Genomic DNA, 23,441 nt, shown 5'->3' with positions numbered 1-23,441 from the left:
TACAAAATTATACATGTTAAATGAGCATATTTAAACTTTGAAGCTGTTTAATCAGTTTTCGTATATAAAGAGCAATTTTAAAGAATTAAGACATTGGTTCAGTGCTTTCCTTCAGTTTGGAAAAAAGCTGTTTGATGACTTACATTTGTTTTACATGAGCTCTAATGTTCCAAAATTCTGCTAAAGAAGTTTTCCTGTACTTTAACAATGTAAAAGAAATTCATGTAATTTTCTGATTATTGTATACCACTTCAAATTTAAATCTATATATTTGTGTCAAAGCTGTTTAAATATATTGCCTTTATTTCTAAGGACAATCCTGAAGTGGATGCATTAGCATTGATCTATTTTGCCCTTGCTCCTAGCTTAACTATACATTGCTACAGTGATGGAACTTACAGTGTAAATTACATGAAGCTGTCACTACTCAACATTATAAATGGAGTTTATCATGACAGTTATAAACAGAATTACTCTTGATTAATCTTGGCTTTTCTAGTCTTCAAAAATTAGTGACTTGAGGAGGGGTTCTCAGTTTTTGTGAACCATTCTTGTTCTTTAAAAATACTGAAAATATCATAAATGGCTGCATGAGTTATGTGACTTTATGTTGGTGGTTTAAGTTATAATCTCTTAACATTGCTTGCCTACAATTCTGTTTATATCACTATTTCAAAATTCATTGGATGGAAACACGAATTCATTTATTAGTTTAATTTTGGCATTTCAGTTTCTAATCTTGTGTATATCCAAATGTTTGAATTCTGTATAAAAATGTTTACAATTGCTGTTTATTTCATGTTCATTTATCTATAAGGAGTCATTATTGCTCAAACAAAAATAACGTTGGAAATACTCAACATCTCAGGAGCATTTGTGGGAAATCAATCAGATTTGATATCACTGGCATATGTCATGAAATTACTTGTATAGTGACAGCAGTACATAATGATAAAAAACCATAAATTATAATAAGAATTAAATAACTAGTGCAAAAATAGAGAAAGAGTAGTGAGGTAGTGTGCATGGGTTCATTGTCCACTTAGAAATCTGATGGCCGAAAGGAAGAAACTTCCTGAAACATTGAGTGTCTGTCTTCCAGCTCCTGTACCACCACTTTGATGGTAGAAATGAGGAGAGGGCATGGGCTGATGGGGGTCCTTAATGATGGATTCAGCCTATTTTGAGGAATCGCTTTTTGAAGGAATTCTTGATACTTGGGAGGCTAGTACCCGTGAGCTTACAGCTTTCTGAGCTGCTTCTGATCCTATGCAGTGGCTCCTGCATCACCCTCCTTACCAGAAGGTAATGCAGCCATTTAGAATGCTCTTCAAGGTACCTCTGTAGAAATATGTTGGAATGTTTAGTGACATACTAAATCTCCCCAAACTTGTAATGAAAAAGCTGCTATTATGTAGCTGCTATTATCTTTGTAATTGCAACAGTATGTTAGGCCCAGGTTAGATCTTCCAGTGATGTTGATGCCCAGGAACTTGAAACTGCTCACCCTTTCCACTGCTGATCCCTTGATAAGGACTGGTTTGTGTTCCCTCGACTTCCCCTTCCTGAAGTCCACGATAAATTCCTTGATCCTACTGACGTTGAGTGCAAGGTTGTTGTTGCTCACCACTCAACCAGCTGATCTATCTCACTTCTCATCATCATCTAAAATTTGTGTCATTGGCAAATTGATGCAGTTTGAGCTTTGCATAGTCATACAGTTGTGAGTGTAGAGACAGTAGAGCAGTAGGCTAAGTATGTATCCTTTAGGTGTGCCAGTGTTGATCGTCAGTGGGGGGGGGGCGGGGGGGGAGGAGAGATGCTAATTCCAATTTGCACTGACTGGTCTCCCAATGAGGAAGTTAAGGATCCAGTTGTAGAGGAGGGTGCTGAGGCCCAGCTTTTGAAGCTTGTTGATTAGACTTGAGGCTATGATTGTGTTGAATGCTGAGCTGTAATCAGTAAACACTAGATATTGCTATTGTCCAGGTGATCCAAAGCCAAGTGGAGAGCCAGTGAGATCGCATCCACTTGCCTAAGCAGGAGTTGATTCTCGTCGTGTCCAGTCTCTCAAAGCATTTCACCACAATAGATGTGAGTGCCACTGGGCGATAGAGGCAGCTCATCCTGCTCTTCTTTGGCAGTGGTATGGTTGTCAACGTTTTAGGTCAAAGATTTTTCTCAGGGCTGTTCGAATCTGATGAAAGGTCTCTGAGCCAAAAACAGTGACCCTGTTTCTTTTTCCACAGATGTGGTGTGACCTGCTGAATATTTCCAAAATTTTCTGGGTGTGTTTCAGGTTTTCAGTATCTAATCTTTTTATATTTTCCTTGCTGCTTGACATACTTGATAACCTCTGTGTTGCTGAATGCCAGAATCTGGTAGCAACCAAAGGCAAGAATAGTGAAGCCATGTCTCAGAAATGCTACCCACAGTGGTTGCTCTCTTTTTTGTTGATAACTACAGAATCTCAACCTGTGCATCAAAACTGCAAACAACTGATTGAAGCTGTTCAAAGCTGCCTGCTTTCAGTTTACTCCCATGGATGCTAACAGTGTACAATTTAAACTGTAAATCTTGCTGCTGAAATCAGCTGAATTATGTTTGCAACTTAGATATTGGTTTTATAGGAGACTGTATACTGAATTTCCAAAACTTGCTGGCCAGCTATCCTGTCATCTATTTACAGTCTGAGGAACAATAACCAACTGAAAAATAATTTCATTCTTCATGGTGTACAAGCATGGCAGGAGAAACTAAAGCAGAAGGTACCAGGAACATTTGCTCGTAAGGCACAGTCCCTCACCAATAATTTTTACTGTGTTCTCTTTCCACAGATGCTGTTTGACTGGTTGAATTTTTCCAGCATACCCTTTTGGCTTCAGATTCCATTTGTATTCCAAATATGACATGGGAATTTGCCAGTTTGTATATTGCCTTTGTGATTGTTTCAGGTGGTAATAAAAGATTGGTGGACCACTTTTGGTCTGGTCTCCACCTGTTTGGCATGGGTGACCCTACCAAGAGTCAAAGCATCAAACCCTGACTCCAGCCAGCATAGTTCTCCAAGTCATTGGGGCATGCAAGCTTCCAAACCATGACAAGGTTGTGGTCCTCTTGGAGGACTAGTACAGTGGATTCCAGTTCATAGGGATATATCGGGTGGGACCAGTACCTCTTGGCCAAATTAAGTTGCTGTCCCAGTTAGCTGAAGTTTCACAGAAATAGTTAAAATGCTATAAAAAAGACAAACTACCATTTAACTGAGAAAAAAATTGTGTTTAAATGAAATACAGAACAACTTAGAACACTAAGATGTGATGACAGCACATTTGGAAAGCGGTGAAATCATCGGACAAAGTCAGCATGGATTTGTGAAAGGAAAATCATGCCTGACGAATCTCATAGAATTTTTTGAGGATGTAACAAGTAGAGTGGATAGGGGAGAACTAGTGGATGTGGTATATTTGGATTTTCAAAGGGCTTTTGACAAGGTCCCACACAGGAGATTAGTGTGCAAACTTAAAGCACACGGTATTGGGGGTATGGTATTGATGTGGTTAGAATTGGTTGGCAGACAGGAAGCAAAGAGTGGGAATAAACAGGATCTTTTCAGAATGGCAGGCAATGACGAGTGGGGTACCGCAAGGCTCAGTACTGGGACCCCAGTTGTTTACAATATATATTAATGACTTAGACAAGAGAATTAAATGCAGCATCTCCAAGTTTGCGGATGACACAAAGCTGGGCAGCAGTGTTAGCTGTGAGGAGGATGCTAAGAGGATGCAGGGTGACTTGGATAGGTTAGGTGAGTGGGCAAAGTCATGGCAGATGCAATTTAATGTGGATAAATGTGAGGTTATCCACTTTGGTGGCAAGAACAGGAAAACAAATTATTATCTGAATGGTGGCTGATTAGGAAAAGGGGAGGTGCAATGAGACCTGGGTGTCATTGTACACCAGTCATTGAAAGTAGGCATGCAGGTACAGCAGGCGGTGAAAAAGGCGAATGGTATGCTGGCATTCATAGCAAGAGGATTCGAGTACGGGAGCATGGAGGTACAGGGCCTTGCTGAGACCACACCTGGAGTATTGTGTGCAGTTTTGGTCCCCTAATCTGAGGAAAGACATTCTTGCCATAGAGGGAGTACAAAGAAGGTTCACCAGATTGATTCCTGGGATGGCAGGACTTTCATATGATGAAAGACTGGATCGACTAGGCTTATACTCGTTGGAATTTAGAAGATTGAGGGGGGATCTTATTGAAACATATAAAATTCTAAAGGGATTGGACAGGCTAGATCCAGGAAGATTGTTCCCGATGTTGGGGAAGTCCAGAACGAGGGGTCACAGCTTAAGGATAAAGGGGAAGTCTTTTAGGACCAAGATTAGGAAAAACTTCTTCACACCGAGATTGGTGAATCTGTGGAATTCTCTGCCACAGGAAACAGTTGAGGCCAGTTCATTGGCTATATTTAAGAGGGAGTTAGATATGGCCCTTGTGGCTAAAGGGATCGGGGGTATGGAGAGAAGGTAGGTACAGGGTTCTGAGTTGGATGATCATACTGAATCAGCCATGATCATACTGAATGGTGGTGCAGGCTCGAAGGGCCGAGTGGCCTGCTCCTGCACCTATTTTCTATGTTTCCACTACAAATGCTATAGTACTAAAAAAAGTTTATTAGTTCCTAGTAGTTACTGACAGAGGAATTCATCCAGTCTATGCTGCTGTGTTCTTTTGATTGATACTGAACAAAATCAGCACAGACACCTAGTGCAGATAATGGACTGCCTTCATAAAATTCTTTTGACAACTTTCATTGTAACATTCAAGTTGATTGTCAATATCTCCAAAATCTTCATTGTTCGTAACTTGTTGAAGTAGTGAACTTGTTTAATTTTCACTCCTAGCCGTTTTTGGCATCTCCAAGCCTGGTTACTTGAAACTGCAGTGAGCAAATCAGTTTTAAATTGTCTTACTGTTTATTTCTTGCCAACTATCAAAAATCACTGCTTTTTGAACACAGGCATGCAAGCTATTTAAAAACGGTTCACTTTAAGTATTGTGTAGTGTCTTATCAGCCACAAGGGTAAGTGACTGACATTGGTTAGAAACTTTTTAGCAATTGTCTCCTGTCCCAATTAAATGGCCTAAATCCCAATAAGTGAAGAGAATTGCAGCTATTTTCTGAATTAGTTTTTGTTCTTTGAGTTGTCCCAAATAAGCGGCTGCCCCAATTAATTGATGGCCATATTAACTGGAACCCACTATATTTTTATTAGGCATGTTTTAACTTTTTCTCCCAAGATCAATATTTGGCTGAAGAATTTTAAATGTTCCAGCAATTGCCTGCAGATTAATTTTCAACAACTGGTAGTTATCTACATGCAGTCTATTAATAATTAATCACCACTATGGGATCTCAGTGATCTTTCTAATCCCCAGGTTCTTTTAGGAGTCCAAGAATAAGTGAAAATTTGTTACTTCATGATTGTTTATTTTTAAGTTTAAACAAAGGATCAGGTACAGAGCATATGAACTAAAGAGACAGAGACAAAGAAACAAGATGGCATCTTTGCAAAAGCTGGCTTTTCTATACTTAAGATAAAACCACATTTCTGAGATAAGGAATGGCCAATTAAGAGAGCATGTGTCATGTGCTAACACTTTGCCAATGATAAAACAGATTAACTGTTATGTAATTGCTATACCGCTTTTCCGCCAGCAGGCAGGAACAAACACTATAAATTGTGAAAATATACGAGATTGTAAAAGATACAAATTGTGTGTTAGTAAAACTACGATTTTAGTCTTGCATTAATTCAACTAATATCAAAAACATTTTTTAATAAGTGCAATTGAATACTTTTTTTCTGTTTATAAATGATGCCATTTATAATAATAAATTGAGATTTCTATTCAGTACTATGTTGGAATTTTATTCCACTAGAGTTTTAAACTTTGGGATTATGGACAAATATTTGATAAATAAGTTGGTATAATGAAAAATGAAGAACAAAATATTATAAAAATTATCAGAATAATGAGATGTTGCAAAGATAATTCGCAAAAAAAGATGTGATTCGTGTATTGACCCACGGTCTGCTACTGCGCCGGAGCGCTTGGAGAGACGGCCCATTCTGAGAGCATCTCTGGAGCAGACGACCACACAGAAGTGACGGCGGAGACCTCAAGGTGCCCCAGACGCTTCCCCGGAGTGACCACTGTAAAGCCCCGTTGGTGGACATCCACAGCTGCCGGAAGTGGGGCCTCCGCCGCCGACCTCGGAAATCGAGCCCGAGGCTCGGCTGGAGTGGAGGCCTCTGCAACCGTGACTCAGTTTACGGAATTGTTTCAGCAAGGAACCCAGCCATCCGGGATTAAGTGTCGGCTTCGGGGCCTGACCCAATCGACAGCCTGGGCCCCCGGCAGCTGGAAGTGGCAGTGAAGCCTCCCCTGTCACTCGGCCCGACCTGGAACGCCCGACGATGCGACCCGCCGATCGATCCCCGCGGGACGCGCCCACCAACCTCGAAGAGCTGCCAACAACACACTGCATTGATGGAAACCTGGAAAGATGCACTATTTACCGAGGAAGCGTGGGAAAAGAGCTGGACTGCTGGTCAGATTGAAGCTGAGGGGCTTCAGGGTCCCTATGCCCACCATCCTACTAGCTAATGTGCAAGCCATAGAGAACAAGGTGGATGATCTTAAAGGGAGACTCACCTACTGCAGGGAGATGCAGAACTGCTGTGTAATCTGTGTCACCGAGACCTGGCTCTCCCCTGCCACCCCCGACTGTGCCATCTGACCAGAGGGATTTTTGATCCATCGGATGGACCGCACGGCGTCTTCAGGCAAGATGAGGGGAGGTTGTGTCTGCCTACTGATCAACACTGTGTGGTGCTCAGACACACTGGTATTGACAAGCTGCTGCAGCCCGGACCTGGAACCCCTGTCGGTGAAGTGTCGTCCCTACTATCTGCCACGGGAATTCACCTCAGTCATACTGACAGCAGTCTACATTCCCCCCCACCCCCGCCCACGCGGACGTGGAGTGTGCTTTGAACATACTGTATGCCAACATCAGTGAACTTGAGACCAGGTATCCGGAGGCTTTGCTCATTACAGCCGGGGACTTTAACCAGGCCAACCTCAGGAAGGCGCTGCCAAAGTTATACCAACATGTCTCCTGCCCCACTAGAGGCCTGAATATACCTGACCACTGCTACACAGCAGTCAAGGATGCCTGCCGTTCCATCCCACGACATCACTTCAGAAATTCGGACCATCAGGCCGTACTCCTCCTCCCGGCTTACAAACAGAAACTGAAGCAGGAGGTCACAGTGACAAAAGTAGTGTCGCGTTGGACGGAGGAAACAGATGAGGTCCTCCGTGACTGCTTTGAATCGGTGGACTGGTTAGTATTCAAGGACTCAGCAGCTAACCTCGATGAGTATGCCTCAGCTGACACAGACCTTATTTGGAAATGCACGGAGGACTGTGTGTCTCGCAAGATGATCCGGGTATTCCCTAACCAGAAACCTTGGATGAATAATGAGGTCAAGTCCCTTTTGAAGGCTAGAGCTGCGGCTTTTAGGTCCGGGGATACCAGTCGCTACACGGAATCCAGGCATGAACTCTGGAAAGCCATTAAGGGTGCCAAGAGGCAATATCGAGCCAAGTTGGAAGCCCAGGCTAACCAGAGGGATGCCAGTAGACTATGGCAGGGTCTAAATGAGATCACTGGGCGCAAAGAAAAGGCTGGGAATATCAATAACTTTGGCGCTTCTCTTCCTGACGAACTTAACATATTCTACGCAAGATTCAAACAGAAGAGGAGCGTCCCGCTCCCTCCGGATGAACCGGACCTGGTGGCATCGAGATTCATCGTCACCGAGGAGGACGTTAGAAGGGCCTTCCTGAAGATAAATCCAAGGAAGGCGATGGGCCCAGATGGTGTCCCAGGATGGGTTCTCCGGGCCTGTGCAAGCAAGCTAGCTGGAGTGCTTGCTGACATCTTCAGCTGCTCCTTGCTTCAGTCTAAGATCCCCTTGTGTTTTAAGAAGGCAGCGATAATCCCAGTGCCGAAGAAGAGCAAGGTGGCATGCCTGAATGGTTGTCAACCTGTGGCTCTGATATCAATTGCTATGAAGTGCTTCGAGCGATTGGTTATGGCACACATCACAGACTACCGGTCAACCTCGACGCTTTGCAATTCGCCTACCGGAGCAACAGGTCAACAGCAGATGCCATCTCTCTGGCCCTACATTCCTCCTTAGAACACCTGGAGAATAAAGACGCATACGTAAGGCTCCTTTTCATTGACTACAGCTCTGCCTTTAATACCATCATTCCAAATAAACTGATTCCTAAGCTCCGGAACCTGGGTCTTAGCACTCAGATCTGCAGCTGGTTCTTCAACTTCCTCACAGACAGGACCCAGGCTGTAAAAATAGGGGACAAGCTCTCCTTGACAATCACTTTGCGCCCCGGTGCCCCACAAGGCTGTGTACTCAGCCCCCTGCTGTACTCACTGTACACTCATGATCGTGTAGCCAAGTTTCCATCAAACTCAATATATAAGTTTGCTGATGACACCACAATTGTATGCCGTATCTCGGGTAATGATGAGTTTGAGTACAGAGAGGAAATTAAGAACCTGGTGGCATGGTGCGAAGACGATAACCTATCCCTCAACGTCAGCAAGACGAAGGAATTAGTTGTTGACTTCAGAAGGAGTAACGGACCGCACGACCCAATTTACATCACTGGTGCGCAAGTGGAACAGGTCAAAAGCTTTAAGTTCCTTGGGGTCGATATCACAAATTACCTGACTTGGTCCAACCAAGCAGAGTCCACTGCAAAGAAGGCCCACCAGCACCTTTACTTCCTGAGAAAACTAAAGAAATTTGGCCTATCCCCTAAAACCCTCACTAATTTTTATAGATGCACCGTAGAAAGCATTCTCCTAGGGTGCATCACAACCTGGTATGGAAGTTGCCCTGTCCGAGACCGGAAGAAGCTGCAGAAGATCATGAACACAGCCCAGCACATCACACAAACCAATCTTCTGTCCTTGGACTCACTTTACACCGCACACTGTTGGAGCAGTGCTGCCAGGATAATCAAGGACACGACCCACCCAGCCAACCCACTTTTTGTCCCTCTTCCCTCCAGGAGAAAGCTCAGGAGCTTGAAGACTCGTACAGCCAGATTTGGGAACAGCTTCTTTCCAACTGTGATAAGACTGCTGAACGGATCCTGACCCGGATCTGGGCCGTACCCTCCAAATATCCGGACCTGCATCTCGGTTTTTTTGTACGACCTTACTTTCCATTTTTCTATTTTCTATTTATGATTTATAATTTAAATTTTTAATATTTACTATCAATTTGTAATCCAGGGAGCAGGAAGCGCAGAATCAAATATCGCTATGATGATTGTACGTTTTAGTATCAATTGTTTAGCGACAATGAAGTATTTGAAACAGGTTAAGTGCGTTCTGCCTGGATTATTTTAATTAAAACATATCTTTTGGGCCTCAATCAGTTTTATTATGTGATAGGGAAGAGTATGAAGAAGACTAGGAAATAATGGGAGATAAAGTAAAATGCCCGATTTTATATAGTATAAAATACCTTTAAAATATCCTTCACATGCTTTGCTCAACATCTATGGAATATTATTTTCAAGTTGACTTTGCAAAGTTCGTTTAATTTTTGCTATGTGTCAAATATTGCAATGCATTGTAATATCTGTAAATCAAAGCAGTTGTCTAATTTGAATTGGATAATAAATATGAATAATAAACTCTTGGGAGTTGTAATACTCACTTTGCAGGTTTCTGTCATCTTGGAATCTATGGTTATAAAATTTAATAGTTGGAATTCTTATCTGTTGTCTCATTTAATTCGTACCTTTCTCTGCCTTCCCTAATAATATTCAGTTTTGCTTTCATACTGACCCATCTCCTTCTGACTCTTTGATTAGAAGTGGACTAGGAAAAGGCAATTCACTTGATTCTTTGTGTGAACAGTCCTTTGGTAACTGTTGATATTTTCTCTGTAACTATATTGTAAACTGAAGTTGTTTTATGTGGATGTTGTGAGTATTTTCCTATTATGTAATATTCAGTGTGTTCTGAAGCAATACCTTTTTTTCTATTTTTAATCAGTTTGGAGCAGAATTCCGAAGATTTTCATTATGCCGGTACAAACCTGGAAAGTTTGATGAATTCTACAACTTAATCCTTCACACACATAATATTCCCAATATGGATGTATTAATTGGATACGCTGATGTTCATGGTGACTTGCTTCCAATCAACAACAATGACAATTTCTGCAAAGCCATTTCCATGGCTAACCCATTGCTCAGAATTTTTGTGCAACGGAAAGGTATGATTTTGAAAGTGAATTGAATTAAATAAAGATGTCTGTGTTGCATGGTATTCTTAAGGTTCTCTCTGTTTGTAGCCCCTCCTACCCCAGACCAATTCTGAGATAGTTAATCTCAATTTTCTTTTTATGTCTTCTTGACTCTATTCTTTATTTTATTTTGTTTGATTAATCACTAAATATTTAGAACTAAAACATTTGTTATGAGTAGTTTCACAGAAATTCTATTGTTGATAGTGCGATAATTAGAAACATAAGGGATATGCATGATTGTGTTTTAGTTTATAAGGTAAGGTAGATCTCATAAGTCCTGCATTAAATTAGAAAGTCCAGTAGAATGATTATTTGTACAACTGAGTTATATTTTTAGGATTTAAGAGCATGATGGTGTAATAAACACTTGCAGCCGCTTTGCAAATACAGTCATCTCAAATATCCATGTAACTGTTATTTCAGGCCATGGTTTTTGTCAGGTCTAAGGATTCATGTCGGATTGGGGCAGTTCAGCATTTACGCGCATCCATAATTGTTCTTGAGAAAGTGATAATGAGTCACCATCTTAAACTGCTGATGTCTTTTGGTGAGGGTGTTCCCACAATACTGCCAGGGAGGGAAATCCAGAATTTTGATGGTGAAGAGGTAGAAGTAGTTCAAAATGAGAATAAAAAACATTATAGAGGCTGGAACCCTCAGTACGTTAGGCCTCTTTCCACGGGATCTGTCTGACCTATTGACAATTTCCAGCACGTACTGACAATATTTCCAAGTCTGAATGATGTATTACTTGAAGGGGGGCCTGCATGTTCTGTTCAGGTGCATCTTGGGCACCTGTGGTACAATTGCAAATTTGGGAGGTGCTATCAAAGTAGCTTTAGCATATAACTGCAGTGCATTTTATTGGTGATGTACTCTGTAGTGACTCTGAACTGGTAGTGCAGTGGTCCCCAACCACCAGGCCGCAAAGCATGTGCTACCGGGCCACAAGGAAACGATATTATTTGGCGATATGAGTCAGCTGCACCTTTCCTCATTCCCTGTTACACCCACTGTTGAACTTTAACGCACGCGAGGCCATTAACCACGCGTCATTCATGTCAGCGCAGGAAAAATATCAACTCCTTGAGCTTGCAAATGACGGCCGGCTGAAAAGTATGTTTGACATCACATCTCTGCTGGCATTCTGGATCAAAGTCAAGGCTAAATATCCTGAGATCGCCACAAAAACACTGAAATCATTGCTTCCATTTCCAACATATCTCTGCGAAGCGGGGTTTTCTGCAATGAATGCAACGAAAACTAAATTGTGGAATAGACTGGACATAAGGAATCCCCTTCGAGTATCGCTGTCTCCCATCACCCCTCAATGTTGCAAGGAAACAAGCCCAGGGCTCCCACTGATTCAGCGATATTGGTGTGTTGCAATGATTTTATATGTTCATAAGAGGAAAATATGTGCTGTGTGTTTAATATCCAAACATTACTTAAAATGTTTTGATGCTATTGACTTATAAGTGACTTATCACTATATTCATGCGAGGAAACTATTCCGCTGTGTTTAATATTAAATTTGTTAGATAAACCCTTTTAGAAATGAAATTGAGTATATTAGCCACTTATAAGTGACTTATAGTTGACTTATCACCTATATTCCGGTCGTGATTAAACCCCCCCCCCACACTGGGGTTGCCAACTGTCCCGTATTAGCCGGGACATCCCATATATTGGGCTAAATTGGTTTGTCCCATACAGGACTGCCCTTGTCCCGTACTTCCCCCGCTAAGGTAGAGGGTTCCTATGAAACCTTTCGTGCTGAAATGGCAGAAAGCGAAGAAGCAATTACCATTAATTTATATGGGAAAAATTTTGGAGTGTACCCAGACCCAAAAATTAACCTATCAAATAGCACATAAAACCTAAAATAGCATTAACATATAGTAAAAGCAGGAATGATATGATAAATATGCAGCTTATATAAAGTAGCAATAATGTATGTACAGTGTATTTTCACTGAACAGAATGGCCAAAACCGATTTGTAGAAAAAAATTGGCACATGCACGCATGTGTAAGGCATGTATGCGCAGATCACGCATGTGCACACAGGTGCCTGCGCAAGGCTTCATGGTCATGGTAGTCTTACTTGGGGTAAACACAGTGAGAAAGTTGGCAACCCTACCTACCAGCACCCCCCCCCCAGCCAGCCGGTCCACAAGAATATTGTCAATATTAAACTGGTCCACAGTGCAAAAAAGGTTGGGGATCCCTGTGGTAGTGGACTCTGAACTGAGTGCTAGTCAAGCAGGCTGCTTTATCCTGAATGGCAGTGAGCTTCTTGAGAGTTGATATTGCATGCATCCAGTAAAGTGGTGAGTGATCCAATGTACTCCTGATAAATGTCTTGGATATCAGGAGGTGTGTCACCTACTGCAGGATATCCAGCCATTGACCTGCACTTGTAGCCACAGAATTTATGTGGGTGGCCCTGTTGAATTTAGATTAGATTATGAGGACACTCAGTCCTCGTTTATTGTCATTTAGAAATGCATGCATTAAGAAATGATACAATGTTCCTCCAGTGATATCACAAAAAAAGGACAAACCAAAGATAAACACTGACAAAACCACATATTTATAATATATAGTTACAGCAGTGCTAAACAATACCATCATTTGATAAAGAGCAGACCATGGCTCGGTTAAAAAAATCTCAAGTCCCGATCAACTCCGATAGTCCCCGATAACAGGCGGCAAAAAGGGAGAAACTCCCCTGCCATAAACTTCCAGGCACCAACAACTGCCGATGCATTGGAAGCACCCGACAACAGCCGACACTGAGTCCGTCCGAAAACTTCGAGCCTCCGACCAGCCCCTCCAATACAGCCTCCCGAGCGCCATCCTCTGCCGAGTGCCTTTGACCTCGTCGTGGCTGCCGAAACAAGCGAAGCCAAGGATTCAGAGGCCTTCTCCGGAGATTCCGGACCCCACAGTAGCAGCGGCAGTGAAGCGGACTTTTCAGAAGTTTCTCCAGGTGTTCCTCCGTGCTCTCACGTCTGTCTCCATCAGATCAGAACTGTGCACAGTACCCTACTTAACAAATCATTTCTGGAGTGGCCGCGTGCGCTACATCACGCCGCCATCTTCTCCTCCCTTCCCTGATTTCCGATCAATATTGATTTCATCCCCCCCCCCCCACCAAAAGATTGGTAAGACTTGGTGATAGTGATGACATTAAATGAAATGTAGCTGCTTAAACTCAGCAAGTTCTTTAAGCAGCTTCACATGCAGAAGTACGTAATGCTGCACAACATCAATTCTTGCTTCAGTATTTTGTTTTCCTCCATGAATCTCATGATGAATATCTATATGGGGGTAAAGTGACATATAAAAGTTTTTGTGGAGTTAATCATTTAGACTAATTGAACCTTTGCAACATTTTAACATCAATTGCATAAACCATTTCTAATATATTCACCCTGTGTGCTTTGGTACTTCATTATAGGTATTCTCTTGAGATCAAGAGGATATTACTTCCAATCATATATTGAGTTCTGTTGGGGAAATGCAGGGACTACAGACTCTTTCTCAAATTGGGTAGGTGATGCCTTTTGAGGCAGATAATTTGTGAGGTGGTGCACCACTCTATGTGATTATGCACCACTATTTCATGGACTCTAAAATTCTTAAAATGGAATAGGGCCAATATAAAAATACTAGATGGGAGCTTCACGTACTCAATACCCTCCTAAATGCATCTCCTCCATCAAAAGCAATCACAGGTCAAAGATTCCCAGGAGGCAGTGGAGATTTTCATCGAATCATTTCCTCTCTGTTTGATAACGTCCACCCATGACCAAAATAAAGTCTGTTGCGTGAATTTAGTGTCAAACATGCAACCTATGTGGCCTGCTTAAAGTAACTGACTGAGATAACCAAGTGCTCATAGCTTGAGATGTTAAATTGGAAGAGGACAGTGATGTGAGTTCACTTATCCACCAATTGGATTTGAAGGATTCAGCAGAGACTTTGGTATGTTGATTAACTACACTGAAACAAATTCTGCAATAGATGTGTGATTGGCATGTAGCATAGAGTAAAGTGTAAGATGAGGATTTTCTGTGTGCAGCTCAACTTGAAGGTGATCCACACCATACGTGGCCTTTGTCAACTTCACAAAAGCCTTTGATGAAGTCAAAAGCTTTAGGGAGGTCAAAAAAGGCTATAAAAGGTGTTACTCCTTAGAGCACTATTGGGAGTATCCTGACCAGCATCATTGTCTGGTACGGGAATGGCAAGCTATCTGACTACGAGTTCCTACAGAGGATTGCAAGGAGTGCTGAGAGGATCATTGGGGTCTTTCACCCGTCAGAAATATTCATCAGGAGCACTGCATATGCAGGGCCCTTAGCATCAGCAGTGATCATTTCTATCTATCCAGTAATCTCTTTGACCCCCTACCATCAGACAGGAGGTACCCTAACATTAGGAGAGGAACTGTTAGGATGGGAAACAGCTTCTTCCCCCTGTCTGTGACACTACTGAACTCCCTGCCACCAACCAAGCTGTCATCATGTCTGAAGCATGAGTAACATTATACTGTTTACTTTTTAACTTGTCATAAATGCACCTTATTACTTGTTAATTTATTTGTGTTGTGCACTTTTGTCTGGAGGAACATTGTTTCATTTGGTGTATGGCTGAATGACAATAAACTGAACTTGAATGTTGTTGGTAGTTGTACTTTGAAGATTATGTCCATTGTGTCTTGTGATCAAAATCCACACATTAAGAACGCAGGCCTTTGACAACTAGGAGAACCTGTTCTTGAGGACACTTTCCCTTTGGCAAACAGCAGGGAGATAATGTATAATTACCACAGTTAGACTTGTCTTCCCTTTTGGAATGGTCATAATTTGCTGCATCGAGGGGCTTCTCCCCAGATGAGAGCATTGAGATTGTAGATTTCTGACCAAATGCAAGGAGACAGCATACTGTTAAGGACAAGACCCCTAATAGTGTTGCTGAGCAGAGAGATCTTGGGGTCCACGTTCATAAGTCCATGAAAGTGGTAGGGTGGTTAAGATGGCTTGTGGAATGCTTGCTTTTATTAGTCCAGGTATTAAGTTCAAAAGCCAAGAGCTTTACCTCGCAATTTTATAAAACTCTGGTTAGGCCACATCTGGAGTATTGCATATAGTTCTGGTCACCCCACTACAGGAAGGATATTGAGGCTTTGGAGAGGGTGCAGAAGAGGTTTACCAGGATACTGCTGGTTTAGAGGCGATGTGCTATCATGAGAGCTTGGACAAACATGGTTTGTTTTCTTTGGAGTTCTGCAGACTGAGGGGAGATCTGATAGAGGTTTATAAGATTGAGAAGCATAGATAGAGTAGACAGAGAGCATCTTTTTCCAGTAGAAGTGTCTAATACCAGAGGATATGCATTGAAGGTCACGGAGGTAAGTTCAAGGGGGGTGTGAAGGGTGATTTTTTTTTTAACTTGAGAGTCAAGGATGCCTGGAAAGTGCTTCCTTGTATAGTAAAAGAGGCAAATCATTAATGGCTTTTAAGAGATGTTTGGGTAGGCACATGGATGTAAGGAAGATGGAGGGTTATGGACATTGTGTAGGTAGGAGGGATTATTATTTTGGGGGGGTTTTTATAAGTTTTAGCTGGTTCGGCACAAAATTGTAGGCCAGAGAGTCTGTTCCTGTGCTGTGTTGTTCTATGTTCTAACTCTACTGCTAAATTTTGCTTCCTCAATGGGCTCATTAGGCCTTGTTTGTGAGTTAAGATGTGGCCTGCTCACCTTGGCTAGCCCAGGTAAATGCTGTGGAATTCGAGTCAAGGGTAAAGTCACAGAAGAGATGTTTGGAATATTCCCTTCAGCAGCCATTGACTGTCTTCCTGTTCCTAATGTTTGCCTGTATTCTTGATTCCTTGGAATGGTGTGTTGGACAGTCGGCCAAAGAGGTTGTACATTCATGGTTGTCTTCACTCTTACCTTCAGTTCTTTACATCACTGTATTTCTACCAAACTTTTGTCTTCAGGTACCTGTTAATGCCGTTGTTTTCCCTTGAACAAACTGGAGTTTCTAATCCAAGTGAAGGGTCTTGGCCCAAAACGTCGACAATTTATTCCCCGCCATAGATGCTGCCTGACCTGTTGACTTCCTCCAGCATTTTATGTGTGTTCCTCAGGATTTCCAACATCTGATTCTCTTGTGTTTCTAATCAAGGAATTCCTCACGTTTTACCAGTGGGCAAGGGCACCTTTGCGTGAGCCCTCAAGTGTACATGCATATGTCTGAAAGCAAGTGTGCACGTTCGGTGGCACTTGCAAGTTCAGGATTCAAGTGGTTAAAACCAAAAGCAATTCACCAGAACACAGCTCTGTTATCTTAGCTCAGGAACTCAGCAGTGTAATTGTGCTGAATGAAACACAACAGGCAAGTGGTGGCCAATTTAAATAATGAGTGGTTAGTATATTTTCCAGAGGAACAAATGGGAAGAGAAATGGAATCTTCTAAGAGTGAGCTTCACTAACAAAAATGAGCTGGTACAGCAGCTTCACACACAAAATGCTGGAGGAAAAAAGATGAGTAGATTTGCAAGGTAGGGGGAGGGGAGGGAGAAACACAAGGTGATAGGTGAAACTGGCAGGGGGATAGGAGGAGAAAAGAGTTGATTGGTGAAAGAGATACAGGGCTGGAGAAGGGAGTCTACTCGTCATCTTTTTTTCTCCAGACCTCCTGAAGGGTCTCGGCTGAAAACATGGACTACTCTTTTCCATAGATGCTACTTGGCCTGCTGAATTCCTCCAGCATTTTGTGTGTGTGGCTTGGATTTCCAGCATCTGCAGATTTTCTCTTGTTTAGTACAACAGCTTAATATAATAGGCATCCGTTAGTTTCCTGAGACCATGGATTTGTGCCTTGGAAGGTTTCCAGGGCGCAGGCCTGGGCAACGTTGTATTGAAGACCGGCAGTTGCCCATGCTGCAAGTCTCCCCTCTCCACGCCACCGATGTTGTCCAAGGGAAGGACACCAGGGCTGATACAGCTTGGCACCGGTGTCATCGCAGAGCAATGTGTGGTTAAGTGCCTTGCTCAAGAACACAACATACTGCCTCAGTTGAGGCTCGAACTAGCAACCTTCAGATCACTAGACCAACGCCTTAACCACTTGGCCACGCGCCAACACTACAGCTTACTTTGTGGAATTAGCAAATTCCTGTTGGCTCTTTGTCACTTGCTACTGTAATGGAGCATATGCCCCAACCTTGGAAGCTTCACATGAGATCAAGGATGACTCCAACCTTAAAAAGTTGGTCTGCGTCCCAAAGGCAGTTGAACAGACACTTCAGTATCAGAATACGAAAATATGCAACCTTCTAGCAAGAAAGCATGGGGAAGATAATATCAATGAGGATCCTTCTCTTGAGAAAATATTTGAATCATGGCCGGTCATTATGATCATCCTGTTTCATGAGGGTAAGTCCAGGACTTGTCCCCTTCCCCTTTCCAAGTGTTGGCATCTGTTAGATCATATCATCATCCGGGTGAGGGACCACAAAAGATACTTACATAACCTTCATCAAGATTGGTAGTGACTTCTTTTGCGCTGGCCAGTGCTTAATCTGCTCTGTAATTTCTATCATCCTGGCCCCACAAGATCAGTGTTTATATCACGAGCATATGTTGTGAAATTTGTTGTCTTTGCGGCAGCAGTACAATGCAGTACATAATAGAGGAGAAAAGCTGTGAATTGCAGTAAGTGTGTGTGTGTGTGTGTGTATGTATGTGTACGTACACACACACACACACACACACACACACACACACACACACAAACTCCATTTCCAGAGAAGTTGGGATATTTTCCAAAATGCATGTTAAGGTATGTTAATTCACGTGAACCTTTATTTAACTGACAAAAGTACAAAGAAAAGATTTTCAATAGTTTTACTGATCAACTTAATTGTATTTTGTAAACGTACACAAACTTAGAATTTGATGGCTGCAACACACTCAACAAAAGTTGGGACAGAGGCATGTTTACCATCGTGTTACATCAGCTTTCCTTTTAATAACACTTTTTAATCAATTTGGAACTGAGGATACTAATTGTAGTAAATTTGCAATTGGAAATTTTGTCCATTCTTGCTTGATATAAGACTTCAGCTGCTCAACAGTCCGTGGTCTCCGTTGTCTGATTCTCCTCTTCATGATGCACCATACATTTTCCATAGGAGATAGATCTGGACTGGCAGCAGGTCAAAGCCACGCTGTTGTAGCCCGTGTAGAATGTGGTCTGGCATTGTCCTGCTGAAATAAGCATGGACGCCCTGGGAAGAGACGTCGCCTTGATGGCAACATATGTCTCTCTAAAATCCTAATATATGCCTCAGAGTCAATGGTACCTTCACATACATGCAACTCACCCATGCCGTGGGCACTGATGCACCCCCATACCATCACAGATGCTGGCTTTTGCACCTTTCACTGATAACAATCTGGATGGTCGTTTTCATCTTTGGCATGGAGAACTTGATGCCAGTTTTTTCCGAAAACTAGCTGCAATGTGGACTCACCTGACCACAGCACACGGTTCCACAGTCTTTCGGTCCGTCTGAGATGAGCTCGGGCCCAGAGAACCCGCCGGCGTTTTTGCATAAAGTTGATGTATGGCTTCCTCCTTGCGTAATACAGTTTCAAGTTGCATTTCTGGATGCAGCGACAGACTGTGTTGAGTGACAATGGTTTTCCGAAGCACTCCCGAGCCCAGGTGGCTATAATTGTCACAGTAGCATGATGGTTTCATAGGCAGTGCTGCCTGAGGGCTCGAAGATCAACAGTGGTTTCTGACCTTGCTGTTTATGCACTGAGATGTCTCTGAATTCTCAGAATCTTTTCACAATATTATGTACTGTAGATGTTGAAAGACCTAAATTCTCTGCAATCTTGCATTGAGAAATGTTCCTTTTGAACTGACTAATAATTCTCTCATGAATTTTGGCACAAAGGGGTGAGCCGCAACCCATCCTTGCTTGCAAAGACTGAGCCTTTGATGGACGCTACTTTTATATCCAGTCATGATACCTCACCTGCTGCCAATTAGCCTGCTTAATGTGGAGTCTTCCAAACCGGTGTTACTTGAATATTCTGTGCACTTTTCAATCTTATTTTAACTCTGTCCCAACTTTTGTTGAGTGTGTTGCAGCTATCAAATTCTAAATTTGTGTATATTTACAAAATACAATTAAGTTGGCCAGTAAAACTATTGAAAATCTTTTCTTTGTACTTTTGTCAGTTAAATAAAGGTTCACGTGAATTAACATATCACAGATTTTTGTTTTTATTGCATTTTGGAAAATATCCCAACTTTTCTGGAAATGAGGTTTGTATATATAATACAGACATTAATGAAGTCCTCTGCTTTTGGGGCCTGCAAAGAGACTGCTGGCTTCTCCACCAAGAATCAGGATGAGTTTGGAGAATGACAATGGAAGAATGTCTCACTATTAAAACTTTGTCCAGAATAAAATCAACTTGCAGCAATTAAAGCAGAATTAAACTATAGATTTTTTTTTCCTCCAGTCCTGCTGAAGGGTTTCGGCCTGTAATATCAGCTGTACTTTTTTCCGTAGGTCCTGGCCTGTTGAGTTTCTCCAGGATTTTGTGTGTGTTGCTTGGATTTCCAGCATCTACAGATTTTCTCTTTTTGTGATTTAAACTGTAGATTTTTAGGTGGTGAGCCATCTTAAACCCCTGAAGCCTATGTGGTGAAAGGACTTGGATACAGTAACAATAGAACTGTGATACATTTCCAGGTTATTCTATTGTGACATGATGTGTACCTTTAAGCCTACTACTCTTGTCCTACCTTGAAGTTTGCCTTAGGCAGTACTGTTAGGAAGTACAATTAGCTGGGCTTAGGAAGTACAGTTGAAGTAATTTTATAAATAGTACCTGCTCCATATACAGTGCGTATAGTAGAAGGAGTGAGTGTTTAAGTTAGCTGATAGGGTTGTGATCAAGTGGGGTGCTTTGTTCTGCATGTTGTTGAACTACTTTTGTTGGAGTCACTTTCATTTCATGATTTGTACTTTGTTACTGATGAAAATCTTTGAGTAGATGGGAGGTGAATATACTACACAAAATAATTTTTTTGTTGTCATTGTTTTTATGTGCCTAATCTAGTTAAGACTCTGGTCAGTGAAGCTCAGTGATGTTAATGGTGCTGAATTTGATGGTGAAGTCTTGAGAACAGCATCCATTCACTGTCAAGTCATGCATCAGTCCACTCTTGAATGTTGGCTAAATCCTATTGCATGTAGGAATGGACTCCCATTATATGAGGAGTTCTAGGTAAAATATTAATTTAATATTCCCATCTCTAAATGATTGAAGGTGATAGACCAAAGACTTCCCGTAACATTGGCCGGGGTCGAGGATGATCTGCCTCTTGGAAACTGCAGCCATTTATTTTTGTGTCGGATATGATGCGAGTTGGAGAAAAGAATCCCTCTGCCCTGTTTTTCCATTGACTTTCAGTTGTACTCCCTGAGAATACAATCAAATGCTGCCCTGATCTCATTTTGTATCTGGAATACATCTGGTTCTGAATAGTGGTTGTAATGAGACCAGGAGCCAGATGATCTTTATGAAACCCAAGCCAAGCATCATTAAGCAGTTTATAATGAAGTGGTACTTGATAGTATTGCCACAACACTTTCTATGTTTTTGATGATTTAAAAAAGGTGAGTGGGAAAAATAACTGATTTACAAGCTTTTTGTGATTGACCTATCAAGGCATTTTTCTACTTTGCCATGTAGATGTTAATGCTTGGCAGAGACTTCAGCATCACAAGCAGGTTATTGCCATAGTTTAAAGCTTTGCTTATGTTAATAGGGAGCTCATATTACATGGATTGAATTAAGTTGGTAGAAGTTGTCTTCCCTGGTCACGGGGTCTCAGGACAAGTTTCGGATAAATCATCCATTTAACAGTTCTGGCTAAAGATGGCTACAGACACCCAAGGGGAAATGGAGAAGTGGGAGCATAGTTATTTCCAAAGTTGTATAAGGTATTCTAATATAGTTATTATATACTAATACATTTATAATACATTTGTATTTGTATAACACCTAACAATTTATTAAGTTTCTTAAGCTATTTTTACAATCAAATGGAAATATTTTATTTAAAGAAATCATACCAAAGAGAATAATTTTACAGCCATGAATTTCAACCCATCCATGGTTTCATCTCTCTAATTCCCAACATTACAAAGTGCCATATTGATTCAAACTTCACTAATATCAGAACTAAATCAGAAGAACCTCAGTGTAGACATCTTTTGGGTTGTGGGGTTGTGTCGTACCACAAAAATATATCCTTTGTCATATAAAAAAAATCCACACCAACCAGCATCCTTCTACACTAATCATCAGTGATACCCAGGTTCTGCCACTTGGCTATGAACTAGGGACAACTTACAGTGCCTTATCACATGCCAACCCACACATCTTTGGGACATCTGGGGAAACCACAGCACCCAGGTGAAACCCACAGACTCCTAGGGAATCGTGCAAATTCTACAAGGTTGGGGTTATAGCAGAATCAATGAAATTGAGGGAGCTGTATTAACCCCACTACTGCTGCTGATATAGACCATGTTCACCTTAGAAAAGGCCTCTCCGTACCCAGTCCTTATCATTCTACACCTTGGTACACTTCACCCACTATCTTTTATCTGCGTCCTGCCTTATTCAAAAGAAAAATAAAAGATGAGTAAGTGAGTAAAAGGTTAGGTACCAGAAGCATTGAAATTGTGCAGAAGAACAAGATCAAGATCTAGAAAACAGAGCATTTGAATATGAGAGACCTTGTGACATTGCAGGACAAAAAGGTATTGTTTGTAAAAATAAAGGATAACATATTTAAATGCATGTGGTCTGTATAAACTTGCATACTGCACTTTTTCTCCAGTTGTGGGTACACATTGAAACATTGGAACAGAAGTAGAAGCATGTTGTCTTGTGGGGGAACATGCAGGTTGTCTGAAGATGAAACACTAAGAAGATGGTTTGCTTTAGTGATAGCATTTTGTTCATTTATACTCAGCTGGTTCTTTAAACTGAAATTTATCACCTATATTTTTGTATTAATTCAAAATCTGTGATGTAAACTTTGAAGTCCACCCAATATGCTTAATGACTTGTAATAAGCGTACTTTGGAGTGAAGAAACTACTAGGTAAGTATTGCATTTTAAAATAAGTTCATTAATCTACTCCACAAATTCAGCACCCTCTGGTGAAAGAAATTTCTCCACATCTCTTTTAAATGGACACCCCCTGGCCTGAGATTGTGCCCTGTTGTCCTAGAGACACACCTACACCCACACGCAACCAAGGGAACTGTCCTTTCTGTCTAGGCCTTTTAACATTCAAAAGGTTTCAATGAGATCCTCCCTCATCCTTCTAAATTCCAGCGAGTACAGACCCAGAGCTACCAAACGTTCCTCATATGATAACCCTTTCATTCCCAGAATCATCCTTGCGAACCTCCTCTGAACTCTCTCCAATACCAGCACATCTTTTCTTAGATGAGAAGCCCACAACTGTTCACGTTACTCAAGGTGAGGTCTTCACCAGTGTCTTATAAAGCCTCAGCATCACATCCCTGCTCTTGTTTTATTAACCTCTTGAAATGAATGTTAACATTGCATTTGCCTTCCTCACCACCGACTCTACTTGCAAGTTAACCTTTAGGTTGTTCTGTACAAGAACCTCCAAGTCCCTTTGCATCTCAGATTTTTGGATTTTCTTCCTGTTTAGGAAATGTTCTGCACATTTATTTCTACTACCAAAGTGGATGACCATGCATTTTTCAGTGTTATATTTCATTTGCCACTCTTTTTCCCGTTCTCCTAATATATCTTGTCCTGCAGCCTACCTGTTTCCTCAACACTACCTGCCCCTCCACCAATCTTCATATCATCTGCAAACTAGACAACAAAGTCACCTATTCCATCATCTAAA

At 41.6% G+C, this 23,441-nt stretch overlaps 1 protein-coding gene across 1 annotated transcript in view; it reads left to right on the top strand.

Annotated features, from left to right (window-relative positions):
• The window catches only part of LOC140212607 (partitioning defective 6 homolog gamma-like), a 40,154-nt gene that overhangs the window by 5,732 nt on the left and 10,981 nt on the right, over positions 1-23,441 (top strand). The window contains exon 2 of the mRNA XM_072283612.1: positions 10,179-10,401. Coding sequence (XP_072139713.1) covers positions 10,179-10,401 — 223 coding nt within the window. The remainder of the gene's footprint in view (positions 1-10,178; positions 10,402-23,441) is intronic.

This window comes from Mobula birostris, chromosome 19 (genome assembly GCF_030028105.1).
Source record: "Mobula birostris isolate sMobBir1 chromosome 19, sMobBir1.hap1, whole genome shotgun sequence".
Lineage (NCBI taxonomy): Eukaryota > Metazoa > Chordata > Chondrichthyes > Myliobatiformes > Myliobatidae > Mobula > Mobula birostris.
This window is presented reverse-complemented; position numbering and strand designations above follow the sequence as displayed.